At 37.4% G+C, this 18,522-nt stretch overlaps 1 protein-coding gene across 9 annotated transcripts in view; it reads left to right on the forward strand.

Annotated features, from left to right (window-relative positions):
• The window catches only part of ADGRG2 (adhesion G protein-coupled receptor G2), a 94,950-nt gene that overhangs the window by 42,024 nt on the left and 34,404 nt on the right, over positions 1-18,522 (forward strand). For 2 of the 9 annotated variants that reach the window (XM_011940203.1, XM_011940213.1), the window contains exons 3-12: positions 2,720-2,755; positions 5,330-5,377; positions 5,476-5,499; positions 6,983-7,018; positions 8,998-9,039; positions 11,611-11,664; positions 14,423-14,478; positions 15,555-15,610; positions 16,837-16,876; positions 17,332-17,369. In XM_011940203.1, coding sequence (XP_011795593.1) covers positions 2,720-2,755; positions 5,330-5,377; positions 5,476-5,499; positions 6,983-7,018; positions 8,998-9,039; positions 11,611-11,664; positions 14,423-14,478; positions 15,555-15,610; positions 16,837-16,876; positions 17,332-17,369 — 430 coding nt within the window. The remainder of the gene's footprint in view (positions 1-2,719; positions 2,756-5,329; positions 5,378-5,475; positions 5,500-6,982; positions 7,019-8,997; positions 9,040-11,610; positions 11,665-14,422; positions 14,479-15,554; positions 15,611-16,836; positions 16,877-17,331; positions 17,370-18,522) is intronic. The other 7 variants (XM_011940204.1, XM_011940205.1, XM_011940207.1 and 4 more) reach the window with 7 other exon arrangements.

The raw sequence follows: 18,522 nt of genomic DNA on the forward strand, positions 1-18,522 counted from the left end.
TAGATGTGAGCCACTGCGCCCAGCCTCGTCTACATTTTGATCAAGTTTCAGCTCTTGATTATAAGCCCACGCCTATCAAACTCAGGGATGGTGGACCAGTTTTGTGAGTTTCCAGAAAAACTTCCTTCTCTGCTCTGGCTCTTCTCTTACCCTTGAGTTGCCCATTTTTTTCTAATAAGTAAGAAAGAGGTGAAATGCAAATCAGCCCCCTGTGTGTACACAGCTCTGGTCAACAGATTTGGCAGTGGAGAAGGCTGTGGAACTATGGCCATCCACTGAGCAAAATTGTCAGTGAAGCAATGTTAGCCTCTGTTGTCCCTCGACATCACTCTCCATCCCTCTTCTCTGGTGCCTAACTCTTCCCAGGTGCCTTCATCCTGCTGCCTGCCTTTGCCAGGTGCCTGCCCTTCGTCACTTTACCTGCCCACACTGACACGTGTCATTCTGAGGGTAGTCCATATTGAATACTGATTTTACCCAGGGCTTTCCCACGTTGCCCAGTGTGGTAGCTCTTTGCTAGATGATCAGATGAATTCACCCAATTCAAATGAACTCATACTAAGATGTGAATGACTGATGACCCCTTAAGTGCTCCAAAATATATTTTTTAAATTAACCCTTTCAGGCTGGGCATGGTGGCTCACACCTGTATTCCCAGCACTTTGGGAGGCCGAGGTGGGTGCTTGAGCCTCAGGAGTTCAAGACCAGCCCTGGCAACATAGTGAGACCCCCATCTCTACAAAAAATAAAATAAAATAATTAGCCAGGTGTGGTGGTGCATACCTATGGTCCCCAGCTACTCAAGGGGCTGAGGTGGGAGGATCACTTGAGCCTGGGAGGTCCGAGGCTGCAGTGAGCCACAATTGCACCACTGCACTCCAGCCTGGGCAACAAAGTGAGACCCTGTCTCAAAAACAAAATTAACCCTTTAAAAGCTAACTCAACAGACTCTGATTAGTGGAATATTAAAGTAACATGAGAGATATGGAAGAACAGAGACTAAGGAAGAAGTAACTCCAATTAAATTAGGGCACCAAAGCACCTAGCCACTTGCCTACATTTGCCTTGTTGGCTGCAGGATAATTGGGGAACTTGGGCACTTATTCAGTCCTGCTTTCAAGCAGAACTATGATTTTAATTATCCCAGAAAACAATCAGTACCCTACCATCATTTCAAGAAAATAGGCTCCTGGAGGCTACCAGGTATGTTTCACTGTGCATTGTTAGTTTGCAAACATACTTATTCTTTCCTATTAATTATATCTCAAGATATCATTGTGAAAATAATTATCCCTTTGTAATTAATTTTTTTTAATGTATAAGATAACACCCCATGTGGGTCAGTGTTTGGGGATGTATCACTCCCAAAGGGTAGTGTAAATTGGATGTATCACTCCCAAAGGGTAGTGTAAAGCTTTCTCTAGGGCATTTTGCAAACAACCTTTATGGAATTTCTGAAAGAAATAGCCACATATGTATGTAAAAATTTAGCCCAAAGGATTTATTGCAGCATTGTTTGTAATCATGAAAAATCGTACACACCAAAATGCCCATTAAGAGGAAATGTGTTATATAGATAAATGGTACATACAACAATTGAAGTGCTATTCAGCCATCATAGATGGTGTTGTGGAAAACTGTTTGATGATATAGAATGACATTCAGGATATATTGTCATAAGAAAAATCAAGTTATAAATATATTTGCGTGATATAATCCTTATACATATACATACATATATACACATATAAACATATGCATGTATCTGTATATATGTAAATATATATACACATATAAACATATATGCATATATCTGTATATATGTAAATATATACACACATAGAAAGAGTAATATATACCAACATGTTAATGTCATTTTTCTCTGAGTGGCAAAATTATGGATGGTTTTTATTTTCTTCTTCTTGCTTATCTGTAATTTCTAAAGTTTCTCCAATAAGTATGTATTATTTTCATAGACAGAAATATAGAGTTACTTTTCTTTTAAGGGATCTGAGCACTTTCCCCAGATAAATAACTCAGCAGCTCTTGTAGTTTGTAAACCCAGAGACGTCTGATCTAGCTTAACTCATAAGAAAGAAATGGCTTAATAGATACAACGTCTGTGCTCAAAAGCAGTACAGTTAACGGAAGTTTAATTTATGCAAACATACACGTTTACTTTTATACATTTTTATGAATATTATCCAACAGCTGACGTTCTTAGTCATCATTTTCAGTTTGAAATGAGCTAAACCATTATATGACAAAATATAATGGAAAGCACCACCAACAGTTCAAAATTGGAAAGATTGCCTCACCAAAGATAGGTCTCTGTAGAGAATTAAAAAGGATTGATTAGGCTGTTGAAAATAATAGTAAATTAACATACTGCCCTCTTTTGGTAGCTATTTGTAATTCAGCTTACATTCACTTCCATTAAAGATGTTAATCTCCTACAAATGTGTGCATAAATTAAACTAATTTTGTCTTATTTTTAAAAATAAATTTTATTGTGCACATTTGAGGTTTATAACATGATGGGATGGCGTACACAGGGATAGTAAAATTGTTACAGTAGTGAGGCTGATAAACATTCACATACTTTATTTTAGTGACATGAGTAGCTAAAACCTACGTATTTGACAAAAAATCCTTAATATAATTGTATTGATTTTAGTCCTCATGAAACTAATTCTGAATCACCTCTTTTCCTCAACAGAAGATACTGATAATTCCAGTTTGTCACCACCACCTGGTAAGTTTTTTTTTTTTTTTTTAGAACTCTGGGGAATTTCAGGAAAATGGGGAATTTCAGGAAAATATTATTCTATAAGTTCTCTATGAAACATGGCACGTAGTCAGGTACAACAAAATTGTTTTCCTCCAAGAAGCTTAATTAGGTCATTAAGCCTACACCTGTAAAATCAAAAGCCAGCGTAGACCAGAGGACAGCCATATTGATCCATCCATATTGCTGGACAAAGCCAGGCAACAAATCACAGGGGACTAAATTGCTAGTTTTCATTACAGTGATTACTTAAGTTCATCAGTTATTTTTAGTATTCTAGTTCACAAGTCTCTTGAAGAGTATCAGGAACATAAACATGCCAGATGTTTTTACATTTAAGGGAGGAGATGAGATGTTCACTTAAATATACACCCTCAGTACCTCCATCAAAAGGATATTTTTCACTAGGATTCTAAGGGCTTAGCACTCACTAGAATGGGAAGGCAAATACATTAGAACCCAGATTGGCAGGAGCCTGGAACAGAACCCGAACTCGAGACTGCTAGCTGGAATGGGACCTTAGGGATAAAGAGACCCAGCCCTGTCCCTTAGTTGATGAGATAATGAAGCCTGGAGTGGCTGAGGAACTTCTCTAAGATCACATAGCTCCTTGCTCCATGTCACACAGAGGCAGCACATGGCTTCTCTGACTCCTACTTCTGTACTCTTTTGGGTACACCATCTATTCCAGAACAATCTTTTATGATGGGGAGTGAGTCAACTCACATTCTTTCTATAGTTGTGTGCAAATGAGCTTCTACTGTTATTGATTCATTATTTAAATCCAATTAATCACAATAGCTGTACTTCTCATGCACTACTATGTATCTGGAAGTCTTCGGACATCTCCTTGTTCTCCTCTCAATCTTGCAGCATAGGAAATATTCGTGTTATAGATGAGAAAATTGGGGCTTGGGGAGGATAAAACATGCTCATGTTCACACATTCTCTGGAGCCAGACGACTGGAGTTGTAATTTGGCCACCACCTTCCTGCCTTCATTGCTAGCTGTGTGGTTTTGGGCTACTTCCTTTAACCTTTCCATGCCTCAGTTTCCTCTCCTGTAAATTGGGAAGAATAATAGTACCTGCTCGTGGGGTAGTTGTGAAGATGGAATGAGATAACACATGTGCCAGGCACAGTGTAAACCCTTGGTAAGTAGTAACTATTATTTTTACAAGTTTTTGAGTAATGGGGCAAAGATTCAAACCCAGGACTGCAGGCCTCTAAAGTCCAAGCTCTCTTGATCTCGCGAATTTGCCCCCTAGTTGTTAAGCTTCTAGGGCACAATGAACCACTATATTTTTCTTCCAGCAGAATAGTCCTCAGCAAACTGAATCATGGTGATACCTGCAAAACCTTGTTTGCATAGAATAGGGAATGGGGCTCTGGGGGGACACACTGGGTCTAGTCACAGCCTGAGTTCTAGGTGCCCTGGGAGAGAGCAGTGCAAACTGGAAGGTAAGAGCCAGTGTAGCATCAAGGGATGGATGGGCAGCCGTGCCCAGCGGTCTGTTCTTTGCACAGTGTCGTCATTCATCAACGTTCACAAGAATTAATAGTCATTCCTTAAAAACTAGTTGTGGCCAATTATTTTGTTCTGTCTCAAGAGCAAAAAGGATTCTGTATCTACGCTTTGAATCTTATTGCTCAGGAACTGTCTTACTTCTCAAGAAATATCCTTGGTAATTTAAGAAATAAATAAATGTAGTAAATGACAAAATACGGAAACAATAATGTGGACAGACCATTTGTGTGTGTTTCAGCCAACACATGAGCAGTCTAAAACAGGCCAGCCAAAGTGCCTTGACGCACCAAATTTTGTCCATACCAGCTGAAAATCAGGCTCCCTCCTGCAAAACTTATTTTAGTTATAAAATGTTTGTGTTTGCTTTTCCCATGTTTAGGTAGAGGTCAAGCCATTGGATCTTTTAAATATTTAAATATGTAAAATGTATGTAGTAGATTGACTTCTTAGCTTAAGTGGAGTCATTCCACAGGAAATTTATCACTTGATTAATTGCCTTAATAGCAGCCATATTTTAAAATAACTTGCCAGGAAATCTGGTTAGGTAGTACAGTATTGAGTGGTAGCAATTTTTTTAATCCTAAATTTACTGTGGGAAGATTTGCTAGGCATCATTATAACAGAGTGGCACCAGCGTGCCAATATATTTCATGATTGTAATTCAGCAAGATATTTAAAATGTTTTCTAGAATGCTCTGGCTGAAAAAATTTTAAAGTAGTATTTCTTGTATTTTGGTCTGGTTCCTAATCTTATTTCTATAATATTCCATAAGTAGTTAGCAAGCTTTGTGGTCATGGGTCTCAGGTTCACTCATCTTGGGTTCTTTTTCTACAATTCTCTGATTAAATTTTATACTCACTGAGCGCTTATGGGACATGCAGATTTAACTACATCTTGGTCTGCTAGTGTGTTTTCTACTTCTTTTCATAATTATATCTCAAAAGTTTTAATTCTTTAAAATTTGACAAATAATTGTTTCAAGGTATTTATTTAATTTTTTTTTTCTCCTGCAGCTAAATTATCTGTTGTCAGTTTTGCCCCCTCCTCCAGTGGTACTCCAGGCAAGATTTTGAAAAAATTTAAACCTAGATTTAGTCCAATTTGTTAAAGTTTTGTTTTAATTATATCTTTGTATTGTTTTTCTCCTCGGGACAAAAAGAGGTTGAAACAACAAGCCTCAATGGTAAGAATTTTTCTGAAGCAAGTGAAAATTGATAACCCTTAATATGAATATAAGTGTAATGAATGGTGTTGAAGGTTTCCATTTCTAAATTATTTCTGAATACATCGACTAGTTTCAAATAACCCAAAAGAAAACTTGTCAACCCTGGAGAGTGACCTAAACTTTCTGGTTAAATGATAACATTCTTACAGTCATGGGGGGAAGAGAGCCATCCACCACTCTTAATTGTTAGCTTAAAAAGAAAAGAAATATCGATCACATTTTGAATTCTCCATTCCTTTGCTGTTCAACACAATGCCAACAAGTTTTACGTGACAGATTGTTTAAATGTGAAAAGCACATCCAGTAATTCAATATGATTCAGCATGGATTTGGAGGCACAGCATGTTCAAAGACAGCCTTTTTACAGATGATTTGATCAATTTTTAAATAGTATGAAATGGAAAAAAAATGGCTTCCCCATCATGCTAGAGAAAAGGGCAAAGAAGTGGGCTGTATTCAAGGGATGGGGGCAGAGCAGTACATTCTGTTCCCTCCAATAAGTGAACAGAATGGGTAGACAGCCTTCCTTCCATCTTACTGTGATGAAACCCCAACACTTTTCACAAGCCCTTGGTTAAAATCAAATCTCACCATGTGGTTGGTGGTTAAGGAACTAAACAATCATAGATGCAGCTCATACTGATCGAAACTGGTTTAAATTCATATTTGGCCCAATGGGAAGGGACAGATGTTATCATTTTTATGTGCAGTTACTTCTCACAGTGAAAATAGTATCTTCAATTTAGCTTCGGTGCAGTTTTTGGATCCCATTGTGTGTGTGTGTGTGTGTCTACAGTGTTTTAAGTATGATGATGTAATAAATGCCTTTTGGTTTTTTCCTAAAATTTCATCCAGAATGATAAATTCTAGAATGATTTGGATTTAAAGAAATGCCAATAGAATAGATTTTAAATTGGATTTTAAATCAAACAGGATCCAAATGAGATTTTCTTAAAAGTTAGTCGAATATAATGATCATTTACTCCAAATTTAAGCTAGAATTATTTTAAATTGCTTTATAAGAGTGTACCACTGGTAAAAATGTATTATGCATCCACAGGTCTATATGTTAAAATCAGTATTAATGTTGGAAATATCATATCCCTTAGGGACTTTCATTATAATAGAAAAAAAAGGGACAAAATAGTAAACAACATAGATGAGTTTATTCAAATCTAATGGTTACGGGAGTGTTGCTAAGTGTTTAGACATGTAACTTGCATTTGAATCAATGAACATTTGCTCAGGAATTGTCTCCAGGGGTTGAAGAATGGAGTAATGAGACGATGGGTAGCAAAAACATTTAGTAGTGTCAGTTGGCTTTTGCAAAACTAACTTCTCCCAGATTTGGGGAAAAGGGAAATGTGTAAGGAACCTTGGAAGACACACATGTTTATAAACCATGCCAGTAGTTATGCTAATTTTTATAATTTTATTTCAGATGTTACTTTAAGCTTACCCCCTTTAAACAAAACAGGTAATATCAAGTGATTTCTAAATGTAATAGCTTCTTCTGCAGCCTCTTGAGTTTCTTGTTTGTGTGGTCTACTGGGTTACTAAAGAGTTTTCTTTTGTCTCCTTGCCCTCTTTCCTGTGCCTTCAACCACTGATTTATGACCCCTTTTACTTTGACATTGAACTATAATCCTGTCACCACACTCCCAAACCTCCAAACGATGGCTATAGCACTCCATTTAAAATAGCATGTATTATTTTTGTGATTATAATAGTGATACATACTAGCTCATAAAAATGGAGAACGTAGGGAAATACAAAGAAGAAAATACAAATCATCTTTAATGTTACTTTCCTAAGACTATGACTGTTAACAATTTGGTCTATTTCCATTCAGTATCATTTATACATATATTTATATACATATACTCTTATATCCTTTGCAAAATAGTCATAATTTACATAGATTTTTGTGTCTTGCCCTTTTGACTTAATATTACATTAGAAGTATCTTCCAGTGTCCCTTACTATTATGACTTGATAATATTCCATTTTGTACCATATGTTGAACTTTAAAGTTATTTCCATCTTTTTAATAGAAGTTATTGCAATGAACATTCTGGTGCCAACATCTTTGCATTCATTTCTTATTTCTGTAGGATACATTCCAGGGATTACAATATGCAAAGATTGCATTCTAAGGGTCAGCAGTAAGAATATTGTAAGACCCTTGATACTACTGCTCAGTTACCTTCTAGAAAGGTTGTGCCCAGCGACATTCCTGTCTGCAGTGGATGATAATGTCTGTGTCACTGAACCTTTGCTGAGACTGTATCATATATTATTAAATCTTTCTGTCAACTCAGGTTTTATTTTTCATTCATGATTATTAGTGAAGTTAAACATTTTTACCCCAGAGCACTTTAGTTACCAAAACCAGAAGTTCATTTCACAGTTGTATTTTGTTTGCTCTGAAAAGGAAACTATCAGGGCAAACAAAATAATATATTTAAAAGATTCTTAATGACAATGTGAAATGCTATCAGCCTTCATAATTACCACCCACCATTGCACATGGGCCACACATTGAAACCTGACAGTTTCAGAAACCTCATTTGTGTGTCTTTGTTACTGATGAGTTTCTGCCAGGATAACATCATCATTCTTAAGTGTGTCTCCAATCTCTGAGCTTGGCCTTTTCTTCAGAATTTGCCCGTTCACCCTAGGTGACAGAGCTTCGATGCAAATCATGCCCTGAACACAGCCTCTTTCCACTGGCCATTTTTACAGCAAAGATTTCTGTACCCAGTTCTCCATTATCTGGGGAATGAACCATGAGCTCTATCCCCAAAATGTGTTTGGAAGACATTTCTAAAGTTTGCTCCTTCAGGGCATGTTAATATTTGCCTGTGAGTCACTCACTTTGAACAGTCCTGGTTCTGCTGTGGGCATGTTATGTGACTGTATATAGGTGGATGATCTCGACCTCTCTGAGAATAGCATTCTCCATCAATACAATGGGGATAGTATTATGTTAACTCCTAAAGCAAGACACTTGATTGTATAATAGCAATACTTTACATCCCATGTGTACTGTTTCACATTAATTTTTATTCTGAATCTCCTGCTCTCTACAACCTATCAACTGAAGGTCCCAATAGTTGCTTAATTCTACATATCTGAAGTGTAAGTCCACATCATTTGTCTAGCAGCAGTGCATGGAAACTAAAGTAGAATTATACAAGCAGTGGGGTGTGTAATGGGTGTGATCTAACTGCGTAAACATGGAACTCCAACTCCCAGACTCACCCTGTGCCAATGCTACAGGATCCGTGGATGCGGTTCCTGTTCATTCTGTTGCTGAGATGACTGATAGTGTCTTAAAGGTGTCAACAGTGTGACTTTTTTTTTTTAGCACTTCACTAAAATGATACTCATGACAAATTGTTTTTAAAAAACAAGCAACAATTCTTCTCTAATATTTAAGTTGTTTCTTTGCAGAAAAAACTAAAATCACTATAGTAAAAACCTTCAATGCATCAGGTATGACTTATTATCAATATCAAGACTTTCTTTTTTTATAACTAAAGTAAAATTAAACAAATGGCTGGTGTTTATAATTTCTTTCTCTTTTTTCCAATCTTTTCAAGATAAAATCTGATCTTAATGAATAGATGTGTATGCACTGGGTACCTGAAATTGTTCTAGGTGTTTGGGGCTATATAATAATGATCAGACACAGAGCCCACCCTCAAGAATCTTCTAGTCTATGGGTGGAGACAAGGCAAACAAATAGATAACTAACATGAACATGCATGCAGATAAAGGCAATGATTATACAAGTATTACTGACATGGTTAAGAGGCATAGGAGTAGAGGGGGATGCAATTAATGAAGAAGTTAGAGGAACGAACCTCAAATTTTGTTTTTCCTGAGACAGGGTCTCACTCAGTGGCCCAGGCTACAGTACAGTGGCGCAGTCATAGCTCACTGCAGCCTCAACCTCCTTGGCTCAGGCGATCCTCCCACCTCCGCCTCCTGAGTAGCTGGGACTGCAGGCTTGTGCCATCAAGCCCTGCTAATTTTTGTATTTTTTGTAGAAACAGGATTTCACCACATTGCCCGGGATGGTCTCAAACTCCTGGGCTCAAGTGATCTGCCTGCCTCGGCCTCCCAGAGTGCTAAGATTACAGGCCTGAGTCACTGCACCTGGCCAAATTCTTTTTAAATCCAAGAAAATGTGTACTTTTTAAGTTTCTGATACAAGACTACACACCCAAGACATGCTTGACAAAGGCTTGATTTCAAGTGGGGGTTGGCAAACTATCACCAATGGGCCAAATCGGGCTCACTGCCTGTTTTTGTGAATAAAGTTTTATTGGAACACTACTATGCCCCTTTGCTTACATATTCTCTATAGCTATTTTTCTGCTGCATAAAACATTAGTAGTTGCAACAGAGACCATACAACCCACAAAGCTTAAATATTTACTATCTGACCCTTTAGAAAGTTTTCTCACTCATGATTTAAGGAATGACCTGTGGCCATGTACATCAAGGAGATTACAGATGAGAACCCTAGCAATAGGAAAAACAAATTATCAGTATGAACAAACAGCAAGAAGACACACATCACTGGAAATGGAGGTGCAGCTAAAATTTAGAAAAAGATGAGATGATCGAATGAAAAGTTTAGTAAGTAATACAGCAATGGTTTAAAGGACATTTAAAGCATAACTACCCATTATAGAATCTATAAATTCTATATTTGCATAGTATATATGTTATAGTGAGTTCTATCTATAAGCAAGTATATTTGCTTATAGACAGAAGAAGAAATGAAATCTTTCTCTTTTGGTGTGGGTAACACTGCTTTGGAACAATATAAAAATCTACAGATCTGGTAATTTGGGGTACCTAACTTTAATTTGCTCACAAAATCAAAACTCGTAGCTATAGGCGTCTTCACTAAAGCATGATGCCTATATATCAATAAATCACACTAGTAGAAACCATATCACATGCACTAACTCAAATTATAATTTTAATTTGTACCCAAACTAGTTTTCTCATAGAAATGAACGAAGGATTCCTAATGTGCAATGGAAATAAACTAGCAATTGGGCATTGCACATATAATTCTGACCAAACAAGACCTAACAAGGAGACAAAAATATTTCTTAATATAACAAGTTTTTCCCTTGGCAGTTGGTTTAATACATTATCAGCATTTGCTCCTCCCATGTACTATGGATTTCTGATGCTTTGCCAAAAGGATGCAATTAATAAAGGAAGGCTTTTTAGAGAAGTAAACCTTGAGTTCTTTTCAAATTGAAGAAGAGATATACTTCTCCTCTCACCAAAGGAGAAAGTGTTTCTCAGGTTAATACATATAAAGTTTTGGTTCTGATGCTCATTTTATCTCCCAGTCATCTCTGTCTCCTTTGTATGCCTGTGTGGTCTGTTGTCCTGGTCAGCACTCCATTTTGCCCTCACTAATACATAAATTAAAAAATGCTTTTATTTACTGGCTAGTATCATCCACTAGATTGTAAGCTCCTTGAGGGCAAGATCTATATCTGGAAACTCCCAAAGCCTGTAGAATATGGTTAATGCTCAGCAAATATGTTTTGAATTTTGTAGATTTGCCCATGAAACAATATTATGACATTAATGTTATTTCATACATACATGTGCATAAAGAGCTAGGATTAACATTAGAGTGTTCATAGACTCTCCTACCTAGGAAAAGAAGGAGGATCTATAATTAAGGGTCATTCCATTTAAAGTCTCTACTTGGTTTGTGTTCATGGTGCTCTGTTTATACTGAACAGGAGAGGGATTAATTGGGAAGGAGACAAAAATTTTAGGGAAGAGTTGAGGGTCAGATATTGACATACTAAAGATTAGTAAAGAATTAAGTTCCATAGCTGACCAACCAACAAATGAAAACTCATTTCTTTAGTCTTTGTGGAATTCATCCAGCCAATTAAATCCAGCTTATAATATTGCTGGTCCACATTTGATGCCTACATTTATGAATTCTCTTGACATTGCAGCACGTAAACACAGGCATTGACATGCTTAACCGGCTGGGTTGTGTTTTCTTTGCAGGTGTCAAACTCCAGAGAAATATCTGCAATTTGTCATCTATTTGCAATGACTCAGGTTAGTTCTTGTGTACATTATACATTACCAGATAAATTTCCTCCATAGAGATAAATGGTTTGCTTTCTTTTCTTTTGAGTATGTGGTATGTGCCTCTTGGATCTGCTTCTTTTCATGCCACCTGGCTACTAGGAGTCCCTAATAAAAACAAAACAAATTTTATATCTGGCTGAAATTATCTTCCCGTTGCCTAGTGAGAAGATGGATTAACTTCCTTAATATGAGACATAAAGCTCTATAATAAATATTTTTCATTATAGTTTTAAATCCATAACTAATACCCTTAGAATTAATTCATGAACATAATTAATAAAGACATTAATAATTATTGAAAGTCACTTCTTATATAGAAATCTGTCAAGCTTTTCCATAGGGCCTTAAGTATTAGAGCTTAGAAACAGGATAACGTCTTGCTAAGAATAAACAGATCAGCCTGTTGAATGTTGAAAACTCATGTACACCTAGTTTAAGTGGATGCTAATTCCAGCAGTGTCCATAGTGTATTTTGCCATCTCTAACTAAGACCATTTGCTATTTTTAAAAATTGAGATGGAAATCTCTTGAGAACATGCTATTTTTGAAATGGGAATATTTTCCCTTCTGCCATGGGCCAGACGGAATAAAAGAACAACTTTTCTCACCTTGGTTTGGCTCCCTGGGCTCCCTTTCTTGTTAAAACCAAGGAAAACAAATATGAAAAACAGAAAAATATGGTGTGGCAGGTCAGAATTGGCCAGAGATCATGAGAAGTGAGAAGAGGAAGTTAACTAGGTATTTTATGATATGAAAGTCTTATTGTGATTATAGTAATAAGCAATCATTACAGGAATGTTTTCTTTATTCCATTCCTTTTAACAGTTTAATAATTTGTGTGAAAAACATAGGTAACAATTTCAAGTAAAATAAGGTTGGATAAATTAGAAAACAAGAAAACATCCTATTGAAAAAATGTTTCACAAACACTTTCTATTGTGTGAATACAAGATTTGCTCATTTTTCTGCTGATACTACATTCTAGGTAGAATATAGGAGGAAAATATTAGCTGGTTTTGATTAAAGAAAACAAAGTATTGGATACATTTCATTTTCATATATTGTATAACCCTCTTCTCTTTTCCTCCTCCTTCTCTCCCTACTCTGAGTCTTCCGTTTACCGAATTCCCCATAATGTCATTATTTTTGTGCTTCATTTATGTTTTGGGCTGGTGACTAATGTCTAGTTCAGTGTTGTGTCTACATGATGTTTGATAACTGTTTGAAAATTGAACATGTAGTTTAAAAAAAAAAAAAAAAACTGGTCATCTTGAATAGCAGATGCCAGAAAGCTGGTTGGAGTAATGTTTTCCCCAATTAAGGGACTGAATTGACCATTGGTTTTAGTGTCGGTGAAAACAACCTCCTCAGGGTTTTTGGCACCAGAAACCCCATGGTACCCTGCCAGAAACTAGAAACCTTCACTTCTTGCAGGTTCCAATCTGGGTTCATTAAGGAAAATGGAGGCAGAGGAAGAAAATGGGAGCTGACCAAGAGTCAGGCTGATAGTCAGAAGGTGGTGGCTTCCTGGTTGCTCTGCTACCACTGTGCTCCCAGCACATTTATGAAACTCAACATTCATTCAATAAGAATGTGAGGCAGAGATGTTGTGGGTGTTGGATCACACATACACAGACATACAATTTAAATAATCATTTCAAAGCTAAGATTTTAAAAAATGGATAAGTAATTCTATGCAGATATCAAATATCTTTTAATAATTACATACTGTATGAATTGAAATTTCAGTCTCGATATGTGGAAACTGAGGTTCTCAGTAGAAGAGTTGCTGAAATAGATCATGTCAAACACTGGTCTAGTGCTTTCTTGGCCAAGGAATTCGTTGTTGTACTTTGGGGTACAATAAAAGATTATGAGAAGAGGAGGCCTTGTAGCTCAGGGGTTGGCAAACTATCAGCCATAGTCCAAATATGGCCTGTTTTTGTAAATAAAGTTTTATTGGAACACAGCCCATGCCTGTTCATTTACGTATTGTCTATGGCTGCTTTCATGCTACAATGGCAGAATTGGGTAGTTATAACATAGACCATATGGCCTGCAAACCCTCAAATATTGACTACCTGCTCAATCACCAAAAACACTGGCTGAGCTCTGGCTCTAGTTTATGTGATATCCTTGCCCCACTGCTCACAAGGCCAGTTTGGGGTTCCTATAGATCAAGCTTGTTCAACCGCGGCCCATGGGCCACATGGGGCCCAGGACAGCTTTGAATGTGGCCCAACACAAACTCGTAAACTTTCATAAAACATTACGAGATTTATGCATGGCCTTTTTTTTTTTTTTTTTTTTAGCTCATCAGTTGTCATTAGTGTATTTTATATGTGGCCCAAGACAATTTTTCTTTCAATGTGGCCCAGGGAAGCCAAAAGATTGGACACCCCCGCATATAGATTATGAAGTACACACCATGTCTTTCTGTTTAGGAGTCTCTATTTTATTTGTTTCCAGATAGAGTCAAAGGCCCCAGGAATAAAATTTCTTAACAAGGGGGCAAGTTTTCTCTTTATGAATTCCCACATAAAATTTACAGTTCATATTTTCTGAAAATTACATTGATAATAGTTGAGTAACTTACTGACAGAGTAACTGTGAATAAAAACAATTTGATGAAACCTTATAATTTGATAATCTTTTTGTATATGGTATTAATCCTCAAACTATAAAGATACAAGTCTCAAATATCTTTTCGAAATTTTATTTCTAGCATTTTTTAGAGGTGAGATCATGTTTCAATATGATAGAGAAAGCACCATTCCCCAGGTAAGTTTTAAAGATTTTTCTTACTGCAATCTTAAAAGGCAAATTCACATGTAGTTAAACGTTTGAGATTCAGATTATTTATGATATTTGGTATATTTATTGTTATGACCAAATTTAAATAAAATATGTTAATTGAGTCCCTAGCTTTGTAGAGAGGGCTTGAATTCATAATAATCATGGTATTTTGTTAATAACTATATTTTAGTTTTCAATAGACTTGCTGCTGAATAAGAATGTTAAGATGATGCAATTCTACTGCCAGTTAAAATTTTAAATTATATTAGAAACTCCACTAGCCAGGTGAGGTGGCGGGCGCCTGTAGTCCCAGCTACTCGGGAGGCTGAGGCAGGAGAATGGCGTCAACCCAGGAGGCGGAGCTTGCAGTGAGCTGAGATCCGGCCACTGCACTCCAGCCTGGGCGACAGAGCAAGACTCCATCTCAAAAAAAAAAAAAAATAGAAACTCCTAGCAACAAGAAATATATGTATTGAATCTAAGAATAATATTCTGAATGTGATTCTCTTCGCCCCATGGGGGATTCTGATGCAGTGGTATCAGCTTTCCCAAACCCTAGATTGGTTCAGAGGATCCCAGCCAAATGTGGTTCATTCATTCAGTGACTATTTCTGAGTACCTACTATGTGCCAGGCAATGAACTGGTTGCTAGAAATACAGCGATGGCTGCTATCAAGTTTTCCTTTTTACACTGGGGTCTGTTACTTAGATCCAGGACCTTTCGTGACAACAATGTTAATAGTGTTCTTTGAGGGGAACTCTTGAAATGAAGAAAGACAGAAATCAGCACATCAGAGTTGCTGACTTAGAATATTTTTTAAAGAAAACATAAAACAAAAACAGGCTCAGCCAATACGGATTAACTTTTGAGAACCACTTTTTGCCCTCCCTTTTTTATAAAACTGCAATTTGATGATTAGATAGACAATGTTCCTTGCACTTAGGATTCAGTCTTTGGGGTATAGTTATTTGAGTGGCTGATAAAACTGAAGAACAACTTATTGTTAGAGAGTGAAAAAACAGTGTTTGTTATATTCTTAATGATTTTGTGCTTCTAACAGAATCAACATATAACAAATGGCACCTTAACTGGAGTCCTGTCTCTAAGTGAATTAAAGTGAGTAATCTGCCGTTGGATTTGAAACTTCAAACATCAACTACAGAAGGATACTTTTTGAGTCATGTTTGCTATTGAAAACTGAGAATGGGAAAGAGACCAGCCCAAAGGTTATAGAGCCAACTGATTCTTAACTTCCTTGCAGATTAACCATAATCACATCAACTGTTATCCCCATGAGGATCGTTGATGCTCTGAAGTTATATAACAGCTTCATTTGAATTAGCATTTGAGTTTTAATATGATTTGGTATCCAGCATGGTTGAAAGAGGAGTCCAAGGTGGGACTCCAAATATATGATTTGTTGATGCTTTCATGAAGCATCAGTGATTCATAAGTCAGAGAAAAATCTTTGTTAAGTAGACCCAGGCTTACAAGGACAAGCACAGACAGTGAGAAATGCATTACAAACAGATGCCCCTTGGCCAGGTGCGGTGGCTGACCCCTGTAATCCCAGCACTTTGGGAGGCCAAGGCAGGTGGATCACCTAAAGTCAGGAGTTCAAGACCAGCCTGGCAAATATGGTGAAACCCCATCTCTACTAAAAATACAAAAATTAGCGGGGCATGGTGGCGGGTGCCTGTAATCCCAGCTACTCGGGAATCTAGTTAAAGAATTCATCCCTGTTTGAGAACTACCGCCTTCGAGTGAATTCTTTAACTAGATTCCTCTCATCCCAACTTCATGTGAAGCTCTGCCACTTTGAAGAAATGAAAGCGTGGTTGGAGTGCGATTGGAGGAGAGGAATGAGAGAATTTCCTAAGGGGGAGTTGTGAGGAGGGGAAGACAGCGTTGGAGAGGGCCAGAGAGGGCAGACCAGGTCAGTGGGAGACAGGGTGAGGAAGAAATCGGAGGCACAGGGTCCCCAGGGTAAGTGGCCTGCCCCTCTCAGAAATTTTTGCGTGGGGCCAGCTTTCCCTCTGACCCTCTGCCAGAAGAAACTGCTTGAGGTTGTAGTAGCCTCATGAATAACAAAATTGTCCAATCATAATTTATATCTCACTTTTGGCTAGAACTGACATAGCTCCCATCTGGTTGGTTTCCCTTGTCATATAAATAATTTATTTTCTTGCCACATAGGACTCTCTTATACTCTCTGTTTCTTCAAAGTGAACACCGTAAGCAATGTATACCATGTGCTTGATTTAATTGCTAAAATCTAACATGTTTTGAATTTAATATCACTAATGATCTCCTTAATGTCAATTTCTCTCATTTTGTTACAGACGCTCAGAGCTCAACAAAACCCTGCAAACCCTAAGTGAGGTAATCATAGTGCACCCTGTAGCTTGTTTAAAATTATTGTTATGATTTGGGGGAAAGCATAGGGTTCTGCATTCCTGGGAGATATGTATTCAAATTCTTCCAAATTTGTTGTGTAAGAGAATGAATGGACTAGTTTTTTTATTCCAAAAATCAGAACTAGAAGTAATGGGTAGACATTACAAGGAGGTAGATTTTCCTTCATGTAACACCAAGAGTTTCTTAAAATATAAACTCCAGGAAAATGAGCTTCCTTGTGTAATAGTGACCTCACGGAGATTGTATGGCCTGAAGAGCGTTGATGATATGCCGGGAATCTGATAGGAATGTGAAATGGACAATCCCTAAGGGCTGTCATGATTCTAAAATTCTGTGATTGGCCTTGGGTCTTCTTTTCTGATATTTCCAACTGCCCAAAGTAACATATATGTGTATACATGTTTTTTGTTTTGTTTCAGACTTATTTTATAATGTGTGCTACAGCAGAGGCCCAAAGGTCAGTCATTTTTAATACTTTCATAAATATCATTTCTCCATTTATGAGAAATAAAGTATTAAGGAGTCTTAGTTAAATTGCAAGTGCAAAGGGGGTCCTCTAAAATAAATACATATTAATGACATTTTGGATTTAAATATTTTTGTTTTTCCAAACACTGATCACTCTGTCATATCTGTCTTCTCATTTATTTACAAAGCACAGAGAGGTGTGTAGTATCGGGCCATTTACCTCTGGTTCCACAAGGCTAAGGGTCATCAGTGTCCTTAGCCCCGAGGGCCACCAATATAACCAAGAAATGGCTCCCAGTGGTCCAGGCAGGGTGAAGGCCAGACCAAAAAGAGGGAATGTAACATGGAGCTTGGGAAAAAAAGAGGGGGAAGGAAAAGATTGGAAAGAAAGAGAAAAGAACATGGCTGGGTGTGGTGGCTCATGCCTGTAATCCCAGCACTTTGGGAGGCCGAGGTGGGCAGATTACTTGAGGTCAGGGGTTCGAGACCAACCTGGCCAACGTGGTGAAACCGCATCTCTACTAAAAACACAAAAATTAGCCAGGCATGGTGGCGGGCGCCTGTAATCCCAGCTACTCAGGAGGCTGAGACACAAAAATCACGTAAGCCTGGGAGGCAGAGGTTGCAGTGAGCCAAGATTGCACCATTGCACTCCAGCATGGGTGACAGAGTGAGACTTTGTCTGAAAAAAAGTTTTAAAAAGAAAGGGAAAAGAACAAATTAAGAAGCACATGCAGGCAGGGGTGAATCAGAGGTTGTCCAACAATTATTTGGGCTTGCACAGATTATCATTTTGAATCATGTCCATTGACTATCCTGGCTGTGTAAACTGATGGCTTATAGGGCAATACTCTCACCATCTGAACCCCGAGCCTTCTGTGACAGTCAAAGTCCTAGAAAATGAGAGTTTCTACTCATTAAACTATTCATTGGTACAAATAAGGGCAAGTCTTCTGTGAAATTGTATTCCCTATCCACTGTACATATTTCATTCATTTCACTGACCTGTTTTTCATTATTGCAACATTAATTTTCTTTCACCTAAACCAAGGCTAAAGTAGAAAGAAACAGAGAGAATTTCTTCAATTCTTAGCTATCTGATAATCCAGATAGAATTTCCAGAATTTTTTTTTTTTTTTTTT

This window comes from Colobus angolensis, unplaced genomic scaffold, assembly GCF_000951035.1.
Source record: "Colobus angolensis palliatus isolate OR3802 unplaced genomic scaffold, Cang.pa_1.0 Scaffold188, whole genome shotgun sequence".
Taxonomy (NCBI): domain Eukaryota; kingdom Metazoa; phylum Chordata; class Mammalia; order Primates; family Cercopithecidae; genus Colobus; species Colobus angolensis.